At 35.6% G+C, this 21,247-nt stretch overlaps 2 protein-coding genes across 16 annotated transcripts in view; one reads left to right on the top strand and one right to left on the bottom strand.

Annotated features, from left to right (window-relative positions):
- The window catches only part of pfkfb4b (6-phosphofructo-2-kinase/fructose-2,6-biphosphatase 4b), a 516,544-nt gene extending 507,627 nt beyond the window's left edge, over nucleotides 1–8,917 (top strand). For 2 of the 3 annotated variants that reach the window (NM_001430986.1, NM_198816.2), the window contains 10 exon segments: nucleotides 1,877–1,951; nucleotides 2,248–2,304; nucleotides 2,407–2,528; nucleotides 2,647–2,854; nucleotides 4,631–4,777; nucleotides 4,856–4,960; nucleotides 5,047–5,176; nucleotides 5,251–5,313; nucleotides 7,553–7,617; nucleotides 7,694–8,917. In NM_001430986.1, coding sequence (NP_001417915.1) covers nucleotides 1,877–1,951; nucleotides 2,248–2,304; nucleotides 2,407–2,528; nucleotides 2,647–2,854; nucleotides 4,631–4,777; nucleotides 4,856–4,960; nucleotides 5,047–5,176; nucleotides 5,251–5,313; nucleotides 7,553–7,617; nucleotides 7,694–7,753 — 1,032 coding nt within the window. In that variant the 3' untranslated portion in view covers nucleotides 7,754–8,917. 3 annotated transcript variants of the gene reach the window in all.
- A 2,110-nt stretch (nucleotides 8,918–11,027) lies between these two features.
- The window catches only part of itpr1a (inositol 1,4,5-trisphosphate receptor, type 1a), a 68,421-nt gene continuing 58,201 nt past the window's right edge, over nucleotides 11,028–21,247 (bottom strand). For all 13 annotated transcript variants that reach the window (XM_005166095.6, XM_073954371.1, XM_009302588.5 and 10 more), the window contains 7 exons: nucleotides 20,787–20,976; nucleotides 19,271–19,345; nucleotides 18,296–18,408; nucleotides 18,048–18,213; nucleotides 15,408–15,568; nucleotides 13,787–13,948; nucleotides 11,028–11,610 (listed from right to left, as the gene is read on the bottom strand). In XM_005166095.6, the coding sequence (XP_005166152.1) occupies nucleotides 11,524–11,610; nucleotides 13,787–13,948; nucleotides 15,408–15,568; nucleotides 18,048–18,213; nucleotides 18,296–18,408; nucleotides 19,271–19,345; nucleotides 20,787–20,976 (954 nt within the window). In that variant the 3' untranslated portion in view covers nucleotides 11,028–11,523. The remainder of the gene's footprint in view (nucleotides 11,611–13,786; nucleotides 13,949–15,407; nucleotides 15,569–18,047; nucleotides 18,214–18,295; nucleotides 18,409–19,270; nucleotides 19,346–20,786; nucleotides 20,977–21,247) is intronic.

Here is a 21,247-nt window from a genome sequence, read left to right as displayed (position 1 = left end):
GTTTGCGCAAAAACACTGCAAAAAATGCTTTTCTTACATAGATTTTTTTGTCTAGTTTTGAGTCCAATTATCTAAAATTTCTTAAATCAAGAAGCATTTTCTAGACAAACAAAACACTTTGTCTTGTTTTAAGATATAATATGCCAAAATTAAGTGAGTTTTTCCTTAAAACAAGCAAAATAATCTTATGTTGAAAGCAAAAACAAGATTATTTTGCTTACCCCATTGGCAGATTATTTTGCTTGTTTTAAGGAAAAACTCACTTAATTTTGGCATATTATATCTTAAAACAAGACAATGTGTTTTGCTTGTCTAGAAAATGCTTCTTGATTTAAGAATTTTTAGATATTTGGACTCAACTAGACAAAAAAAACTAAGTAATGAAAAGCATTTTGCAGTAAAGACAGTACATGTGAACGGCCCCTAGTTAATAGCCTCAGTCATAGTTTAAATCAGCCTTTAACTAAAGGTCACATCAATAATATTAAGTGTACTGCATATCTCCACCTGGTCTCCGCCCTTTTCTCACTACCAATAACACAACAATTCTCATCTATGCATAAGCTACTTCACATCTTCACTACTGGACTTTCTTCTAAACTTCTTCATGAATTCCAACTGGTTCAGAACCATGCAGCTCGTGTCATCTCTAGGACTTCATCCCACGTGTCACACCACTTTATCAGCTTCACTTGCTTCTGGTAAAGTTTTGGATTGATTAAAAATATTACTTCTCACTTTCAAGGCACTTTAGAATCTTGCTCCTTAATATCTCACAGAACTTCTCTATATTTATACTCCTTCTCGCACTCTTAGATCAGCTAATTCTGTCTCCCTGGTACACTTCACACTCGATTAATCACAATGGGAGCCAGGTCGTTTAGTATATGGCTTCTCGGCTATGGAACTGGCTTCCCCTGAAGCTAAGGAGCAGTGAGAGTCTTCACACTTTTTATTCTTGTCTCAAGACCCATCTTTTATCATGTTATTTCAATCTCGTGATGTGTTTGTACCTGCAACTCCTCTCATGTATTTAAAAGTTTGTTTGGCAACATTTTATTAATTGTGTTAATTTGTTCTGGTATGACTGTTGATGCTTGTTGTAAGGCGACCTTGGGTGTCCAGAAAGGATCCATTCATTCATTCATTTTCTTGTCGGCTTAGTCCCTTTATTAATCCGGGGTTGCCACAGCGGAATGAACCGCCAACTTATCCAGCAAGTTTTCACTCCGCGGATCTCCTTCCAGCCCCAACCCATCTCTGGGAAACATCCACACACACACGTTCACACACACACACTACGGACAATTTAGTCTACCCAATTTACCTCTACTGCATGTCTTTGGACTGTGGGGTAAACTGGAGCACCCGGAGGAAACCCACGCAAACGCAGGGAGAACCTGCAAACTCCACACAGAAACGCCAACTGAGCCGAGGCTCGAACCAGCGACCCAGCGAACTTCTTGCAGTGAGGCGACAGCACTACCTACTGCGCCATGCGTCACCCCCAGAAGGGATCCATTTACAAATAATATGAATTATTATTATAATCCAGTGTGTGTGTGCGTATTAGCATTAGTGTACAAGCTCAAAACTTTAAGTAGAGCATAATTGGCGTAGCTTTGTTCAGTTGCTGCAGTTTTGTTCCATGCAGAAATGCGGTGTTGAGAAGCCTTTATGATTAATTAACTGCGTTGAATTAAAGTGTGGTTAACAGTGAAATAGGTTAATCATTGCATCCTACAGTCAAGTTATTTTTAATTTGTAACATGATTTCAGATTTTTACTGTAATATTGATCAAATAAATGCCGCCTTGGTGAACATAAGACACCAAAATCATGAAGAATGCTGTTTATGAGTGTCCTGCTTTTTCAGGTGTTTGATGCCACGAACACAACCAGAGAACGGAGGAACATCATCATGAAATTTGCTGATCAAAATGGCTACAAGGTAAAACTTCACAGCACAGAGGCCTTCAAAAACTAGAGCAATCAGACGACTTAGCTTTCCCATTTTTGTGTCCTGTCCTTTATTAGAGTGGTCTCTATAGAAGTCCACATTTTACTGCACTTAAAGGCCACATTAGTCTGCTGGGTAACAGAGTAAACATTCATTTGGCATATTAGACATTTAGATCATTGTAATAGGTCATGTAATCGGTTTATAAATCTTTTTTCAATTTTAAATAACAGTTGTTTCTTCTCAGTTTGTGAAAATTTTATCCTGAAGTGTCTGTTTTTTCTTAGGTGTTTTTTGTGGAGTCTGTGTGTGAAGACCCCAAGGTTATCGCAGAAAACATTGTGGTAAGACAGTGATTGAAATATTGAGTAGTGCTTCCTCAATTTTTCTCGAATACATTAGTAGTTATTCATGAAACAATCTTTTGTTTGTGTGTCGGAGAGCAGCAGGTGAAGTTGGGTAGTCCTGACTACACCGACCGAAACACCGAAGAGGCCATCCAGGACTTCATGAAGAGGATCAAATGCTACGAGAGCAGTTACCAACCCCTGGATGAAAACCTCGACAGGTCAGAGATAACATTATTTTCCTCCATCTTACTATGTGATATGTGCAACAGTACATGTGATGGTTTGTTATGAGTGAATTTAGTGTGTGGTCACTGTAACGTGTGTTTTATCTTGTAGGGAGTTATCCTATATTAAGATCATGGACGTGGGTCAGCGGTATTTGGTGAACCGTGTACTCGATCACATCCAGAGCAGAATCGTTTATTATCTGATGAACATCCACATCACGCCACGCTCCATCTACCTCTGTCGACATGGAGAGAGCGACCTTAATGTCCGAGGCCGCATCGGGGGCGATTCAGGCCTGTCACACCGCGGTAAAGAGGTGCGTATTTTGATGCAGTATATTGGAATCAAGCTAAACCAGTTCCTTTCTCCAGTTTTCTTTCAAATCATTTTTTGTTTTATTCGATATATATATATATATATATATATATATATATATATATATATATATATTTGTTTTTAATTTTTAAAAACATTTAAATATCTGTATTTGCAGCCCAGCAGCCACACAATGTCTTAAGACATTACTATTAGGTTAGATTTTGGTCGTGATCTCGGGTGTCCAAAATGATTCCTTATACCAAAATTAAAGATAACGTTATTTTGACATCCAATAACGACATCAAATTACGTTGATATTTGGTTGATTTTTAGGTGGTATTGGAAATTGAATAAAAACTAGCACCAAATATACAGAATATGGGCTCTTGTATGCTGTTGTGTCATCACTCATATTGCAAGTTATATCTCTCTGGCCCTTCATTTGTGATGCTTCTCATGAACTGGCCCCCATGACAAACTAATTGAATAACCCTGTCTTAAACCAACATCATGTTGATGTCAAATACTGACATTTATTCGTCAGGTATGGCAACCAAAATCCAACTTCAAGCTGTAACAACATAAGACATTGTTATTATGTTGTTTTTAGGTTGTGTTGGAATGGGACCAAAGTTGTCACACTGACATCTGTCTGACATTTTCAATTCCACCCAAGATCTAACGTCCCCACGAGTCATGTTTACGTCATGTACCTGCTGGGAGCTTGCTAATTCACGCTAGCATTATATTGAAAACATGTTTAGTCACATGTCTGTTGACACCGTCGACATGTAGTGCAAATGTACTTCAGGCATCCCGAGTTTAAATCCTGACTTTCTGACCTTTTCCTGATCAGTTACTCTCTTTTCCCTCCAACACTGTCCAGCTACGGTTTTACCACAATAAAGACAAAAAAAAAATCCAAAATAGATCTAAAAGAAGTTAGCCTTGTTTTTAAATGTCCTAGAAACATGGTCAACACGTCAATGATATGTTCTAGCAATGTGGTAAAATGTGTTAGCCATGTTTTGTCATGCTAGCATGAATTTACATGGTGCTAGTTACTTGTTGAACATGTTTGAAATCTTCTTTTCTTTCTTTATTTCTGTCTGACTTTCATTCTTGTTTTTCCACCTAAGTTGAAAAGTCTTGCAAAATTGATTGGTGGTGATTATTTGAACAAATAAAAATGTAATAATATTGTGACAACCTGAAATTTGAGCTGGGTGCCATTTACACTGGTGCATTTTTGTTTTGTTTTTTTTTCGTCATTTTTACGATTTCTTGTGGTTATGTTTGGTGTCCACACTACTCTGCCATCTTTAACCCAAAAAAAAAACGACTATTCACACTGTTCTTTGACTGGTCTTTTGGACTATTGGGTATCGTTCCCTGATTCATCATCAAGCCCCTCTCATATGACCATTACATTACAGCTAGACTTGTACGGATGCCAGCTAAATATGTGTTTGTCCAGTGAGTGTAAATGGTCAGGTATCATGTGTTTTAGGCTGGACAGTTCGGATGGAGATGGTCTTTCTGAAAAACACCAGAATGGACCGAGTGTTTTTAATAAAAAAACACTGTTTTACAATGACACCACACTATTGTAAACACACCTTGAATCTGTACAATCCTAGATAGTCCTAAATGTGGGTGTTTTGTTCCTTTGAGCCTGTACATGAGACGCGATGTCCTGTGTGAAACGACAGCAGTGACTGTCCTCGAGATTGCTCATTTGAATTTCATCATCTCTCTGTCTCTCTTTTCTCAGTTTGCTCACTCTCTGGGGAGGTTTATTCAGGATCAGAATATAAAGGATCTCAAGGTGTGGACGAGTCAAATGAAGCGGACCATACAAACAGCTGAGTCGCTGGGTGTACCGTATGAACAGTGGAAAGCCCTCAACGAGATTGATGCTGTAAGCATTTCTACAGTGATGTTCTCCTTCATTATCTGATTTAAAAGTGCCACAGAGTGACTGTGGGCATGTGTGCAGGGTGTGTGTGAGGAGATGATGTACGAGGAGATCCAGGAGCATTACCCTCAAGAGTTCGCCCTCAGAGACCAGGACAAATATCGCTACCGCTACCCTAAAGGAGAGGTGTGTTGAAAAGCTGAATTATTTTAAACAACTCAAAACAATCAGTCTGTACAACAGAAAATGAACCATTAATTCTCACTTCACAGTCTTATGAGGATCTGGTCCAGCGATTGGAGCCAGTCATCATGGAGCTTGAACGGCAGGAGAATGTTCTGGTTATCTGTCACCAGGCTGTCATGCGCTGTCTGCTGGCTTACTTCCTGGACAAGAGTGCAGGTGGGTAGACCTGCTGTGCTCAGTCAAATATTTACATATTGTTATGATCTTAAAACGTATTATTTGTCTTCCAGACGAGCTGCCATACCTGAAATGCCCACTGCACACTGTGCTGAAGCTCACTCCTGTGGCCTATGGTGAGAAACCCATCTGAGCATGTGCACACTACATGTTTTGCTTCACCTAAACATTACATTTTATACTATAAATGGAGTGCAGTTAATTGCAGTTGAAGTCAGAATTATTAGCCCCTCTGTTAATTTTCCCCCCAATTTCTGTTTAACAGAGATTGTTTTAAACATAATAGTTTTAATAATTCATTTCTAAAAACTGATTTATTTTATCTTTGCCATAATGGAAGTAAATAATATTTAACTAGATATTTTTTAAGACACTCCTATACAGCTTAAAGTGACATTTAAAGGCTTAACTAGGTTAATTAGGTTAATTCATTGTATAAATAGGTTAAGTCATTGTATAACGATGGTTTAATCTGTAAACTATTAAGAAAAAAATGAGCTTAAAGGGGCTAATAATTTTGACCTTAAAATGGCTTTTTAAAAATTAATAACTGCTTTTATTCTAGCTGAAATAAAACAAATAAGACTTTCTCCAGAAGAATAAACATTATCGGACATACTGTGAAAATTTCCTTGCTCTGTTAAACATAATTTTGGAAATATTAAAAAAAGATAAAAAAAGTTCAGGGGGGGTCTAATAATTCTGACCTCAACTGTATGTGTGTGTGTGTGTGCATATATATATATATATATATATATATATATATATATATATATATATATATATATATAAATATCTGTTTATTAAGACGATCCCTCCTTCCTTTTTTATTATTATTACTGTATTGTTTTGTTATGTGTATCAACGTTATATGTTATATCAATGTAATACTTTATAACGATGACCACTTTTATTTTTCAATGGCACAAACAGTAAAGGAAGATACATGAAACAATATTACATTTGTAATCTAAATGAATACATTTATACTTAAAAGGGATAGTTCTCCCAAAAACTGGTTTCTTTACCATTTCCTCACACTCAAGTGGTTCTAAACTTTTATGAATATAACAAAATAAGATATTCTGAAGAATGTTGAAAAAGATGCAGCTTTTAACGTCCATAATAGTGTCAAAAAATTAAGAATTTTTCTAACATCCTTTATAATATTTTGTTTTGTGTTCATTAAAAAAAAGAAACTCAATCAGGTTTGGGACAAGTGGAGGATGAATAAATCACTGCAATTTCAGTCACAATGCAATAAATTAATAAAAATGGGCAAATGTTAGTAAGAAGTGGGAATGGGAATTCTTAATTTTGTTTCTATACATTACGCTTGGGGCTTTGTACATGTCCGTCTAATTCTGTATTACATTACAGTGGATGAAAAAATTAGAAAGAATCTCTTACCATTTTCTAGATGGCCAATGTAGGTTGCAACAGGGCGTCATAATGTCAGAATTATTTATCTGTTGACTCTGGCAACTTTGCAAGTTTGTTATTATATGCATATAATGAGTGTGTGTGTGTGTATAATATATATATATATATATATATATATATATATATATATTTAATGTAGTATTTTTTTTTTTTTTTTCATTTTTGGGTGTAGTGTACCCTTAAGAGCTTTAAGACAGGAGAGTCAACAATGTGTTGTGTGAATCAACAGCAGCAAATATTGAGCAATTCAACTCTTAGAACAGAACAAGGAAAGCTGGCTTGTTAACTTTTTCCTGTCAACATTGATTTTCCTGAAAAAATTTGCTAGAATTTTGATAATTTCTACAAAAACTTTTTGTACCTGCTTTTAAACAAACAAAAAAGCATCTGCGCTCAAGCCATACAGGATTGAAACCTGGCTGCCTTGATACTGACACAAACCCCCAGTGTTTTGCATGGTTTTTGTGGCCATCAGTGCAGAAACAAAAGCTCTGCTCTTGCCATTGTTCTTCATTGTCACCTTCAGTGTTCATGTGTAAATTCTGTTTTAATTTCACAGCATGAGAACAATAGACCAGGTCCTTGTGTTCTGTTCAAACTAAATGAATCTTAATACAGAGGGTAAACAGGGGCCAAAAATTCAGGAAGGGGAACAAAAGAGAGTATTAAGACAGCAGGTGTAAATGGAAATGTCGCCTTTAACTGTTTGCCACCAAATGACTAAAGAGTGTCTTAATACCAAGTGTAAACGGGGCCAAAATAAAACAATCAAGTTCAAAGACACTGAAAAACTACCATCTAGAGAGCATTTTCCCTGGTGTTTTAGCTATAAAAGACATCGTTTAATTACCCCGCAACAAATGACCTCTACAACTGTGCTTTAATTTAACCTAGATTGTCTTCTTTTGCTAGGTTGTAAAGTGGAGTCCATTTATCTCAATGTAGAGGCAGTGAACACACACAGAGACAAACCTAAGGTGAGAAAACACACACACATTTTCATATTCTCATGCTTATCAAACGTAGATTTTTAACTCTATTTGTTTCTACCAGAATGTGAACATCTCTCGTCTGCCAGAAGAGGCTCTTCTCACTGTTCCAGCCCACTACTGAACTACGACATCACTTCCTGTTCAATATCAACACTCCCATCAGGCTATTCCATCCTTTTTACGTCACTCCTCGTGTGTTTTAATTCTATTTTTTTTTTTTTTTCGGAAGCACTGGGCAGAAAGTCAGTTATGAGTCCTGAAGACGAGCCTCATATCTTTGTATTTTCTCTCTTCTTAATTGCCACATAGGTGACTGGAATCCAGTTATTGAATAATAACCCTAGTGTCGGGGTGCGAGTGTGTCCGCGCTTGCATTGAGGCTGGCGTACAGCAGATTTGAAGTTTCTTTTTGTGATTTTCTACTTAAGATTTTGGCTGGAACTGTTATCGTTTTGTTTTGTATTGTTTGTGTTGGACTAAATGATTCATATGGTTGTGTGTGTTTATGTGTGTTTTCTAAGATTGTTTAGTTGTTGTTTTTTCTCACTTGATTTACTTTCTGGCTTCGCATTACCTTGAGCAATATTTTACATCTCAATCATTCACACACTCCTGGATAAATGATCTGAAGTGATTTGGCTCTCATCTAACACTAAATGCTGTTCATAAAAGCATAACTTGTTTAAAAAAGGATTCACAGCGCACATGGACTTGGTTCAGTGTTCAAACCACCTGAATGTTGCAGCTCCTACCAGAATGGCAAAGTGTGTGTGTGTTTAAAAAAAAAAAAAAGAAAGAAAAAAGGTCAAAAATGTAGCAAGGACTTTTCAAATATTACCTCTGTTACATTTCCTGCAAAAGCCAAATACAATGTTTACATTTTTGAAGCCTTGTACTATTGAAGCGAATAGTAGGCTGATTTTGTTTTTTGCACATTTTCAAGCATACTTATACTTGTCTAACTATTTGTTTTGGGGGAAACCGCAGAAATCTCTTTGCTAAATCGCAACTATATAATATTTGAAATTGGTTAGTGCTTAAAATTTATATATTTGTTTTGTTACGTTACAGACTATAGTGTTTATGAAGAGAAAGCGAGTGACATTTTTTTCAACCTCAATTATTTTCATGTTTATTACTTCAGCTGAAAACTGAATGTGAAGAGCTCTGTGAATCAGATTTGAGCTGTCAACAATGTTAATGCCTTCGAAGCTCATGGTTCTTGATTTTGACGCACAATGTCACATTTCTGAAAGTACTGTCATTAAATCAGTCTGTCATCTCATATGGTCTCCATTATTTATACATTTTTTGGACAAACCCTCCTGTTTTTCTCGGGATTCTCCAGTATTTTTACAGTTCTATCCCGCTATCATCCTGTAAGGGATTTTCCCATTTCCTAATCTTTCTATAAAGGGTGGCAATAAACATCAAAGAGCCGATCCTCCCTAAAACACAGCAAATATTGCTGAACCACCAGGGGAAGCCCCTTGCTCTTGAATGTGAATCTGTACTGTGCTTTCGTTTAATTTAGGAATGAAAACAATTTGGCTGCATCCGAAACCACCTACAACTCAGTAGGTACTGCATTTTGATATAAACGTACTACATGGCCATTACAAAAGTACATTCTATACAGTATAAATGTGAGCAGTATGTATGGAATTCAGATGTACTACATCCGACATTTTGTCATGGTCACATGATCTACCTGCGTCACTTCACTCCCATTCAGGAATTCTCTCATGGGGCATCATGGGATAGAGCAGTGTACATGGGATGCGCACTTCAGAATCTCACTGGAAGTAGTAGTTCATCCGGGTACTTCTCGCGTACTGATTTTCGAATTCTATGAATTCAGGCATACTACTCTGCTGGCATACTGATTTAGTGTACTATATAGTATGGAAGTATGCAGTTTCCGACAGAGCCGTTTTAAAAAATTTAAATCAGTGGGATTCCCCTTATTTCCATTACAGGCGCCGTTGCACCTCCTATGCAATCCTCATTACAGTCATTTCATGTAGCAGTGCGTGACTGTCAGACGCGCTCCATATTGATAAATCGACGCTGTTTCCCAAACAGATTCTGTACACGGTGTTTGAAGCCGTGCAAAAGTGGACACACTGGGTTTTGGGTGCATGTTTGAACAGATATATACACATAATAATACCATTTAAACATGTCAAGCTTGGTGGAGTCTTTTAAACACAATCAATTTGTCTTAAATGAGCATACAAAGTTAGGAAAGCAATCGAATGCTTTCATTATAAATCTTTGCGTTCTCCAAGTGACGCCTGTTATTTAATGTAATCAAATGAAAATCTTCAATCAGAATGTTCAAATTATAGAGTGGAGAAAAGGTTAATAAGATTTGATAGCTTGAGTCAAATTCTTCATAATAGCTATTCATTTCAATAAGCTAAGGTGTTTGCTAATTTATTTGCAACTTTTTCTAATGTATACTATTTATTTTATTCCTTTATTTTATTACTATTTATTTTATTTGGTGGTATTTGCACATCCCAGTGTTGACAGGTAGGTTTTTGGATGCTCCTAAAGCAAAACCACATTTAAAACCTTTATTTAAACGGTCAGTGTAGGTGTTTATTCAATCTTCCATTTGGATGTCAGCAATAGAAATTCCATAATAGAGAAAACATCTGAATATCAAAATAAATATATATAGAAAATTCACTCATTATATTAAAGATCTTAAACTAAAATCAATTTAGATAAAAAGGTGCTGTGATTCTGAGAACCGCTTTGGAAACATCCTATGATACTACACTCATACATAGAGGTGTGCGATATTGACAACAATTACATCTGTTTTGTTAGGGATCAATTCAATAAGCATAATTAAGGCTTTCTGTGGTAGCTTGGCTGATTAAGGCCTGTTATAAAATAATATGATAGACTTAATGTTTGTGTTTTAATAAGTGAGTCATTGAATCATTCAAGTGATTCTTAAAAAAATCGCAGATTTATTTAAACATAAAGCACTGAATCAGTAACAGGGTGGCTCAGTGGTTAGCACTGTCGCCTCACAGCAAGAAGGTCGCTCGTTCCAGTACTGGCTAGGTCGGTTGGCATTTCTGTGTAGAGTTTGCATGGTTTCCCCATGTTGGCGTGGGTTTCCTCCGGGTGCTCCGGTTTCTCCCACAGTCCAAAGCCATGCGCTATAGATGAATTGGATAAACAAAATTGGCTGCAAATGTGTAAGAATGTGAGTGTGTATGGATGTTTCCCAGTACTGGGTTGCAGCTGGAAGGGCATGCACTGTGTAAAAACACATGCTGGATAAGTTGGCTGTTTATTCCGCTGTGGTGACCCCTGATAAATAAAGGGACTAAGCTGAAGTAAAATGAATGAATCAGTAACTCAAATGATTCTTTCAAAAACAGATTCATTCAGAAAAGAAACACAGCAGTGTTTCTCAGAGATGCACCATTATTCTGCTTTGGTTTTGTTTGAAAATATTCCTTGTTGACTGAAAAACTTGTCTTTAAAAGGTACAAAAATTCAACATCAACTTGCTGTTTGTTGAACTTCTGTATGAAATCAGTATAAATGTGTGAATCATTCACTTCAGCTCAAACATTATTCAAATTTGTAACAAATGATGTAAAAATTGATGTTGACAATAAATATCGCACACCCCAACTCAAACAGTGCAAAGATTGTTTGTGAAGTGATCACATCAGTGCTTAAAAAAATAATATATAGCACCTCATAGCGCGATGAGGCTCAAAATATCATTACTCGAGTCCTTGACTGTGTACATGTCCAAGTATGACCAGACATGACCATATTGGAGTTTGTATTAACAAGATACAACATCAGGTTTTAAAGGCTGTGATGGCTTGGAGGCCTCAGACTCCACCCACCTCATGCTGGCTGCTGTGGGTTGATGTTGAGGTGGGCGGGGTTTCCCAGCAGACCGAGCCTCTGCTTGTGTTTCCTTTGCTCAGTCATCTGAAGATTGACACACACACACACACACACACACACACACAAACACACACAAGGGTGAGCAATTAAGGCGAGGCAAAGCAAGCAAAAACACTTTTCATGCACCTGTCAATTTAATTTTAAAGGAAAGTTTTGGCCAATCAATTTAATTTTTTTTCAATTCTGATGGAAGAAACTATCTAAAATACACTTTTAATTTTTTTTTATCACCCTTTGGCAGTTTGTGCCTGTAGATTTCAATTACAATGCATAATTTTAAACCCCATTTTCACACAATAAGCTTTTTCTCCAGCGTTTGAGCCATACATCTCTACTTCAGCAGCACTTTAAAGAGCCTCTATTATGGGTTTTTGAAAATGAGCTTCCATGCAGTGTGTAACACAGCTCTAAGTGAATGAAAACATCCAGCTGAGGTTTAAATCTCAAAGTGCACCGCGTTTAAAAATATGGATTTTTTAAATTAAATGATTCGAGAGTGAATCAAATGATATGTCGTTTGTGCGGATCTTTTGAAACAATACCAAATATGTTCTGTGCGGGATGCGGTAAATCATGAACCCTTCAGACGCTAGCAGAGTGCAGGTGTGTGTGGGACTGATCATGACTGAAGATGAATGAACATTAATGAGTGAACGTTCTGATGATGAATGCTATAATCTACCCTGCAGCGGGGGATTCGTTGGCCGTTTGTTAAAGGCTGTGAAGAGTCAGTGGTTTTTGAAGAGTCAAATGAAGAGTCAAGTTTATTTTTGGTAAAATACTTCATCATAACAGCCCCTATGTGTTTTGTTACTTGTAATCGCTTCACGTGGCTTGTTCTGTTTCTGGTTAACTCTTTATATTCTCATATCGCGTCTAAAACCACATTGAAATCGCAACATGTGAAGCTTTGTTTACGGATTTAAATGCATTTTTGAACTCGCAATCCTCTGCCGTTTGTCTTTGCTATGGCCACCGTCAGCTTTTCCTACACATTCTGTGATCTAGTTTTAAAATAGTTCAGCTTCTGCCACTGTGTGGAATAATACTGAATGTGTGTCACTGTTTTTACTGATGGTTAAGAATAGAGCAATATGGTGGTATTAAGCTGTATTGCTTTAATGCACTCCTGCATTGGGATCTCACATATACTCTGTGCTCTGACTACTTCAATTTTGTTGAAAAGCTGCGGTGGGCATTTCTCTCTGTCTCGTGTTGAATGTAGTCGACTAATCACAACAGACCTGGTCACTGGACCAATAAGCACAGATTAGCATTGCACCAAGGAGGGGTTTGGGAACAAATGAATCACTGAACGAATCATATGAGTCGCTGGGATAATTAGGTAAAAGTAAATGCATATTATAAGACAAAACAAAGTGTTTTTTGACCTTGCATGCGTATCAGACTGTTGTTGGAGACCACCAAAACCAAAATATGAAATTTTATAATGCAAAACAGGGGTTCTTAAAAAGAATCGTTCACCCAAAAATGAAAATTCTGTCATTTTTTCACCCTTGATTTGATTTTTTTTTGTTCTGTAAAACACAAAAGAAGATATTTTGAAGAATGTTGAAAACGCCAAAGCAGAAAAAAAATACTATTGAAAATCAACAGAACAGAAAAAAGTCAACTGGTTTGAAACAAGAAAAGGGTGAGCAAATGACCATAAAATGTACATTTTTGGGTGAACTTTCCCTTAACATCGGTCGTCACTATTTTAGTCATATCTGCATTCGGAAGGTTTTTACTGAGGATGAGGAAGTTTTTAATATGTTTGTATATAATTTGCTTAATTATATACAGTTTATTTGACAAAAAAATGTTTTTTTACTGGCTGTTGGCAATATTTTCTGAATTATGGGTTGAAAAATGAGAATAAAAAAAATCACTTCATTCAGTGTTCAAATTTTTTGCTAGAATAATAGCACAAAATATTTACTAGTAAACAAGTGCAAATTTATTTTTATTAAGCAATGCCTAATTTACATATTTAAACAACATTGTTACACAAAAAAGTATGCTACGCTTGATGTAATCAGTGAGCTGGAAAGCACAATGATAACTATTAATTGTTTTGTTTTTCCCCCCGCTCTGATCACCTGCAGTGTCACAAGGTAAAATGGATCTGCAATGTTGGTGTAGATCAGGCTGCTATTACTGTATGGACACACCTTTATCAGTAGAGTCACACACGCACCTGCTCTTTGAGCTCTGTGAGCTGATTGGTAAGATTAGAGACGAGCCTCATTGTGGACTCGAGTTTCTCCTGTAAGCTGCGCAGTTCATTCTGTTCACCTTCTCCATCACTGCTGACCAGAGACATCGCCCTCATACGAGGAAACCAGTCCAGATTGTGCTCCTGAATGAGGGTTAAACAAATGAACAATGCGAATATATTGGGATTTTGATGAGCTGAAGTCAAAATCAATAAATTTTCTTTTCTTTTTCAAATATTTCCCAAATGATGTTTATCAGAGCAAGGAATTTTCACAGTACTTCTTATAATATTTTTTCCTCTGGAGAAAGTCTTATTTGTTTTATTTTGGCTAGAATAAAAGCAGTTTTTATTTTTTTTAAATACATTTTAAGGTCAATATTATTAGCCCCCTTAAGCAATATTTGTTTTTTGATAGTCTACAGAACAAACCATCATTAAACAATGAACTGCCTAATTACCTTAACTTGCCTAATTAACCTAGTTGAGCAGTCAAATGTCACATTAAGCTGAATACTAATGTCTTGGAAAATATCTAGTCAAAATTTATGTTTAGTCATCATGGCAAAGATAAAATAAATCAGTAATTAGAAATGTGTTTTTAAACTATTATGTTTAGAAATGTGTTGAATGTGTTCTTTCTGTTATACAGACATTGTATAATATAAAGCATTATTATAGCCACAAAACTGGAGGTTGTTGCAATAAACGTAGAAAGTCTAACTTGCCCCAAACTTTACATGTTTGATAAGAGTCTTGTCCTTAAGGCATCTACATTTCAATATTCAGTTACAGTCAAAGTGCCATCTGCTGGCAACAAACACTGATGCCATTATTATTCTTTTAATCTGTTTATTAAACTTTAAAAGATATAACAAAGTAATTTTACAGAGAAATCTAAACAAATATTATTCCCACCCCTACCTTCTAAACAAGTTGAAATTACATTTAGCTAAGAGAGAAAAGAAGAGAAATAAATAAATAAATCACAAAATCAAAAATAAATAAAAAAAAATTAATATAAAAAAAACTGTAAGGAACACACATATAACTTGATAACCCAATATCATAAACATTATTCCTCAGGTATTTATACAAAGCACTTAGTTGCATTTGCATTACAATCGAAATGCCCTAAGATTTAGATTGACAGTTTGTAGAGATACTGACATGCTCAGAAAATAACATTCTAAATGAGTCCCATGTTTCAGAAAAAGCTCTTTACTCTGCTCTTTACTCTGCAATATACTCTCACTACTTTCATCAAAATAGTCATTTATTTATTAAATAAAAAAAGTTATAAAATATACACAAATGATTTTATTTCAGCTAGAAATGTTTGCTTATAACAAATATTATTTAGGTCAACTTAATGCACTAAAATAACAAACTAAAACTACAATGAATTATACTGAAAACTACATTGACTTCAATAAAAAACATGTAACAGTACAAAAGCATACAACAAAATGACTCAAATGAAAACCAAACATAAAATACTACATTTCTGATCATATTCTGATACTAATGAACTATTAATAACTGAACATTTATCAAAACAAATTCTCAAAAAGCAGATTATTTCCAAGCAGGCAGTGCTGACCTTGATCATCTGAGCGACGTAGCTCTCGGGTCCCGTGTATTCGGTGGAGTCTTTGACCCGCACCAGCACTATGAAGAAGAGGTAATGCCACAGGTTGTGCTCCTCCTTGATGTGCTCTTCAAACGTCACCGTTTTATTATCAAACTTATCTCTCTCCAGACCTGAGTGAACAACACAATCATACACAAATCTATTTCCTCATCACAGTGTTGTCAAAAGTATTTATATCATCATGTATTGATAGTGAAATATTTTTGAAACAATACTGCTTTTCTGCAATATAAATACCTGCAGCGCTCTTTCTGACAGTAAGTTTTAATTCATCTTTATGTCTGTAGAACGTTTACACTGTAATCTGTGTAAAAGCAGCTTCACATAGAAGTTCTAGTTCAAACTTTGTGACATCATAACTTTGCGCCAGACTGTCGTACAGACCTACGGTTGGACTCATTTAACTACCAATCTGCCAATAACTGATGATCTTTCTACCTACTATCGACAGCCTAGCAACCATCAACAGCACCCTGCAACTTTCCCATAGGCTTCCATTGTAAAAAAAAAACTTTAAATTGAACATACTTACAACATGCTAATCCATACTAGAAACATACTAACATACTAGCAACATGCTAATTCATACTATAAACATACTAGCAACATGCTAATTCATACAATAAACATTCTAGCAATATGTTAATCTAGAAACATACTAATACTAGCAACATGCTAATTCATTCTATAAACATTCCAGCAACACGCTAATTCATACTATAAACATACTAGCAACTTGTTAATTCATACCACACTAGCAACATGCTAATTCATACTATAAACATACTAGCAACAAGTTAATTCATACCACACTAGCAACATGCTAATTCATACTATAAACATACTAGCAACATGTTAATTCATACCATACTAGCAACATGCTAATTCATACTAAATCCAAAATAGCAAAATGCTAATTCATACTAAATTAATACTAGCAACATGCTAATTCATCCTGTAAACATACTAGCAATGCTAATTCATACTAGCAACATGCCAATTCATACTAAATCCAAACTAGCCACATACTAATTTGTCCTATAAACATACTAGCAACATGCTAATTTATACTAAATCCAAAATAGCAAAATGCTAATTCATTCTAAATTAATACTAGCAACATGCTAATTCATCCTGTAAACATACTAGCAATGCTAATTCATACTAACAACATGCCAATTCATACTAAATCCAAACTAGCCACATACTAATTTGTCCTATAAACATACTAGCAACATGCTAATTCATACTAAATCCAAAATAGCAAAATGCTAATTCATACTAAATTAATACTAGCAACATGCTAATTCATCCTGTAAACATACTAGCAATGCTAATTCATACTAGCAACATGCCAATTCATACTAAATCCATACTAGCCACATACTAATTTGTCCTATAAACATACTAGCAACATGCTAATTTATACTAGAACCATGGTAATTTATGTAAGCAACTGCCTATAAACCCATTCACACCACCTTAGCAACCACTCAAAACACCTTAGCAACCGTCTAGCAACATCTTAGTAACCACCTAGAACAACCTAGGAACTGCCTAGCAACATCTCAGCAACAACCTAAAACACCCTAGCAACCGCCTAGCAATGCCTTAGCAACCACCTAGAACACCCTAGCAACCACCTAGCAACCACTTAGAACACCGTAGCAACCGTGTAGTGACCACTCAAAACAATTTGGCAACCACCAAGCAACACCTTAGCAATAATTAAAAACACTATAGCAAGCACCTAGCAACACCTTAGCAACCACCTAGAACATCCTAACACACCTTAGCAACCACTTAGAACATCTTAATAATGCCTTAGCAACCACTCAGAACAACCTAGCAATAGCCCAGCAACTCCTTAGCAACCACATAAAACACCCTAGCAACACCTTAGCAACTACTCAGAACACCCTAGCAACCGTATAGCAATGACTTAGCAAATGTTTAGCAACACCTCAACAGCTAGAATACCCTAGCAAAGCCTTATCAACCATTCAGAACAACGTAGCAATGCCTTAGCAATTACATAAAACACCCTAGCAACTGCTCAGAACATCATAGCAACCACATAGCAACGACATAGCAACTGCCTAGTAACCACTCAGTACACCTTAGCAACTACCTAGCAATGCCTTAACAACCAGTCAAAACAGCCTAGCAATGCCTTAGCAACGGCCTAGCAACCACTTTGAACACCCTAGCAACTGCCTAGAAACACCTAACAACGACTCAGAACACTCTATCAACCACCAAGCAAGAAACATACTAGAAACATGCTAGCGTATATGTAGTGATCTATATGTGTCAGCTGTTTCAAACTTCTTCAAAACTACTTCAGTTATTTACACTTTAAAACTGATTCAAGCTTTCAGAATAGACTTTCTCACGCCACCATAAAGTTTGTCCACGAACTTTACTTTTCTACATTAAATAATGTGTTACTTTACTGGTTACTTAAGATTTAAATTTATCGGTTACTTAGATATTATTATTACGTAACTCACGTTGCTTGTAATGCGCTACCCCAACACTGAATATGAGTATCATGACAACACCAGGCTGATGTTCGTGTCATCTCACCACAGATGAAGCATGTGGTCTTCAAGATCTCCTCTTTTCTCTGCTTCTCGCTTCTCAGATCTGCAAATGTGTCAATGATCACACCGAAGATCAGATTCAACACAATGATGATCACCAGGAAGAAGAACAGGAGATCGTACACCACCCGTGCGGCGAACAGACGCTCCTGCAAACACACACGCAGGTTTACACTCAGGCTGTTATTACACTTTACTGAGCTGTTATTATGAATAATTTCATGTGTGCACCTCTTTAGACGGTTTGCGCAGGACATCTCCAACTCCTCCACCGCTCCTGAGGCCATGACTGAGTACAGTGATCATACACATCCATAGAGAATCACACGCGCGCTCCACGTCATCTATAAAACACACACAATCAGTTGGATTGAGGCAGTGAATCTTATGGCATTTCAGTATTAATATGCAAGAATTAATAATAATAGTAACTAACAACTACTTATAATTAGGGTTAATTTACATTAATCAATGAATAATTAATAATTTGAATGAATAACTAATAATTGAGATTTTAATGTTTAGTATGAATAATACGTTATTCCTTTTAGCAATTGGTATTATTTAATAATAACTATAAAATAAGAGGCCACACGGTAGCGCATTGGGTAGCACAATCGCCTCACAGCAAGAAGGTCGCTGGTTTGAGCCTTGGCTGGGTCAGTTGGCATTTCTGTGTGGAGTTTGCACATTCTCTCTGTGTTCGTGTGGGTTTCCTCCGGGTGCTCCGGTTTCCCCACAAGTCCAAAGACATGCGGTACAGTTGAATTGGGTCAGCTAAATTGTCCGTAGTGTATGTGTGTGAATGAGAGTGTATGGGTGTTTCCCAGTGATTGGATGCAGCTGGAAGGGCATCCGCTGTGTAAAACATATGCTGGATAAGTTGGCGGTTCATTCCTCTGTGGCTACCCCAGATTAATAAAGGGACTAATCCGAAAAGTAAATGAATGAATGAATGAATGAATAATAAATAAGAGTTAGTATTATTTAATTTGATTTTGGCTAATTTAGTGACTAATCATTTAAAAAATAGCATTTCTTTATCCCCATAACTAATCAATAAAAAAATAACCCTGCTTCAAATTATTATTTGATGCAAAATATGAAGATGATTACTTTGACAGATTAAAAATGAGTTTTATATTATGAGATTAAACACATGACCTAACTGAAAGGTCTAGTTAAAAAATGAACAGTGCTGCTCACCCTCGTCAACATCATCAGAAAGACACGACCCGTTTCTCGCATCACAAAAACCAGCAGGTAAAGTCACCCCCTCCTCTGAAACACACATTCATGAACAACAGAAAACACATTTCACACCATTAAGCCTTTAAATTGCACTTAACGCCGAATACTACTGTCTTGAAAAATATCTACTATATTATGCACTGTCATCATCATGGCAAAGATAATTAGAAATGAGTTATTAAAACTAATATGATTAGAAATGTGTTGAAAAAAATCTTCTCGCCGTTAAAAACAGAAAAAGATTGTGGAAAAAATTTTCTTGAGGGCTAATAATTCTGACTTCAACTGTGTATATTACATATATATATATATATATATATATATATATATATATATATATATATATATATATATATATATATATATATATATATATATATATATGTGTGTGTGTGTGTGTGTGTGTGTGAGTACTGTATATAACAGTTGAAGTCAGAATTATTAGCCCCCCCTTTTAATTTTTTGTTCTTTTTTAAAATATTTCCCAAATTATGTTTTATGAAGCAAGGACATTTTCACAGTATGTCTGATAATATTTTTTCTTCTGGAGAAAGTCTTATTTGGTTATTTATTTATTTTTTGGTTTATTTATTAGAATTTTTAAAAAAATAATTTTAAGGTCAATATTAGCCCCTTTAAGCTATATTTGTTTTCGATAGTCTACAGAACAAACCATCATTATACAATAACTTGCCTAATTACCCTATCCTGCCTAGTTAACCTAATTAACCTAGTTAAGCCTTTATATGTCACTTGAAGCTGTATAGAAGTGTCTTGAAAAATATCTAGTCAAATATTATTTACTGTCATCATGGCAAAGATATAATAAATCAGTTATTAGAAATGAGTTATTAAAACTATTATGTTTAGAAATGTGTTAAACAGAAATTGGGGGAAAAAAACAGGAGGCTAGGCATGGAATGTTACCCGTTTTAAAGGTATAGCGCGGTTTAGAAAAATCAAGGTTTTAAAACCGGCAAAAAATTCTGCAATAACGTTCCTAAGGTATGTGTAAGATTTTTCATTAATGTTTTTTTTTTGTTTGTTTTTCAGGACAACAGTATCTCCAGCAGAAAAGATTTCCAAAGACGCTATTTTAAATTGTAAAAAAAGTCTTTGTTTTTGAAACTAATGAAGATGGAAGTCAAATGATCCATTTGAATTATTCAGCCTGACATGTTTACTGTTCCAAAATATTTTAAATGTTTCTCAAAATAAAATATATTTTGTTTAAAGGGAAAAAATATTTATTTTTTTACCCAGACATTTAAAAAGAATATGTTTTAGAGCAGTAATCACAATACTGTGAAACCGTGATATTTTTATCCAAGGTTATCATACCTTCAGAATCTTATACCGGCCCATGCCTACAGGGGGCTAATAATTCAGAAGGGCTAATATTCTGACTTCAACTGTATATGTGTGTGTGTGTATGTGTGTGTGTGTGTGTGTGTGTGTGTGTGTGTTTTACCCAGAGTGCCGTTGGAGATGCGGTTCACCTCCAGGATGAAGTCATCTTTGAAAAACATATATCCAACAATAGAAAAGAGGTAGACCAGGATGAGGCCCAGCACTGCGGTCAAGACGATGGAGCGGCCGTTTCGAGTCACACTCTTGATGACGTTCAGAAGAGTCTCTTCCCGGTTCACCAGGTCAAACAACTGCACCACACACACACACACACACACACACACACACACACACACACACACACACACAAAATATATGTATATATATATTTTTTTAATTCTTTAAGTTTTATTACACATTTCTAAAACCAACTGTTATTAAAAAATGATTGTTCATTTTATATTATTAATTATTATAATATAATTTTTATTTAATATTTTTACAATTTATTTGTAATATTTACAATTTATTTATAAGTTTACTATTTACTGACATCATTTACTCATTATTTTATTATGTATT

Source organism: Danio rerio, chromosome 6 (genome assembly GCF_049306965.1).
Source record: "Danio rerio strain Tuebingen ecotype United States chromosome 6, GRCz12tu, whole genome shotgun sequence".
Classification (NCBI taxonomy): domain Eukaryota; kingdom Metazoa; phylum Chordata; class Actinopteri; order Cypriniformes; family Danionidae; genus Danio; species Danio rerio.
Note: the sequence above shows the minus strand (reverse complement) of the source record. Positions and strands in the feature narration are given on the sequence as shown.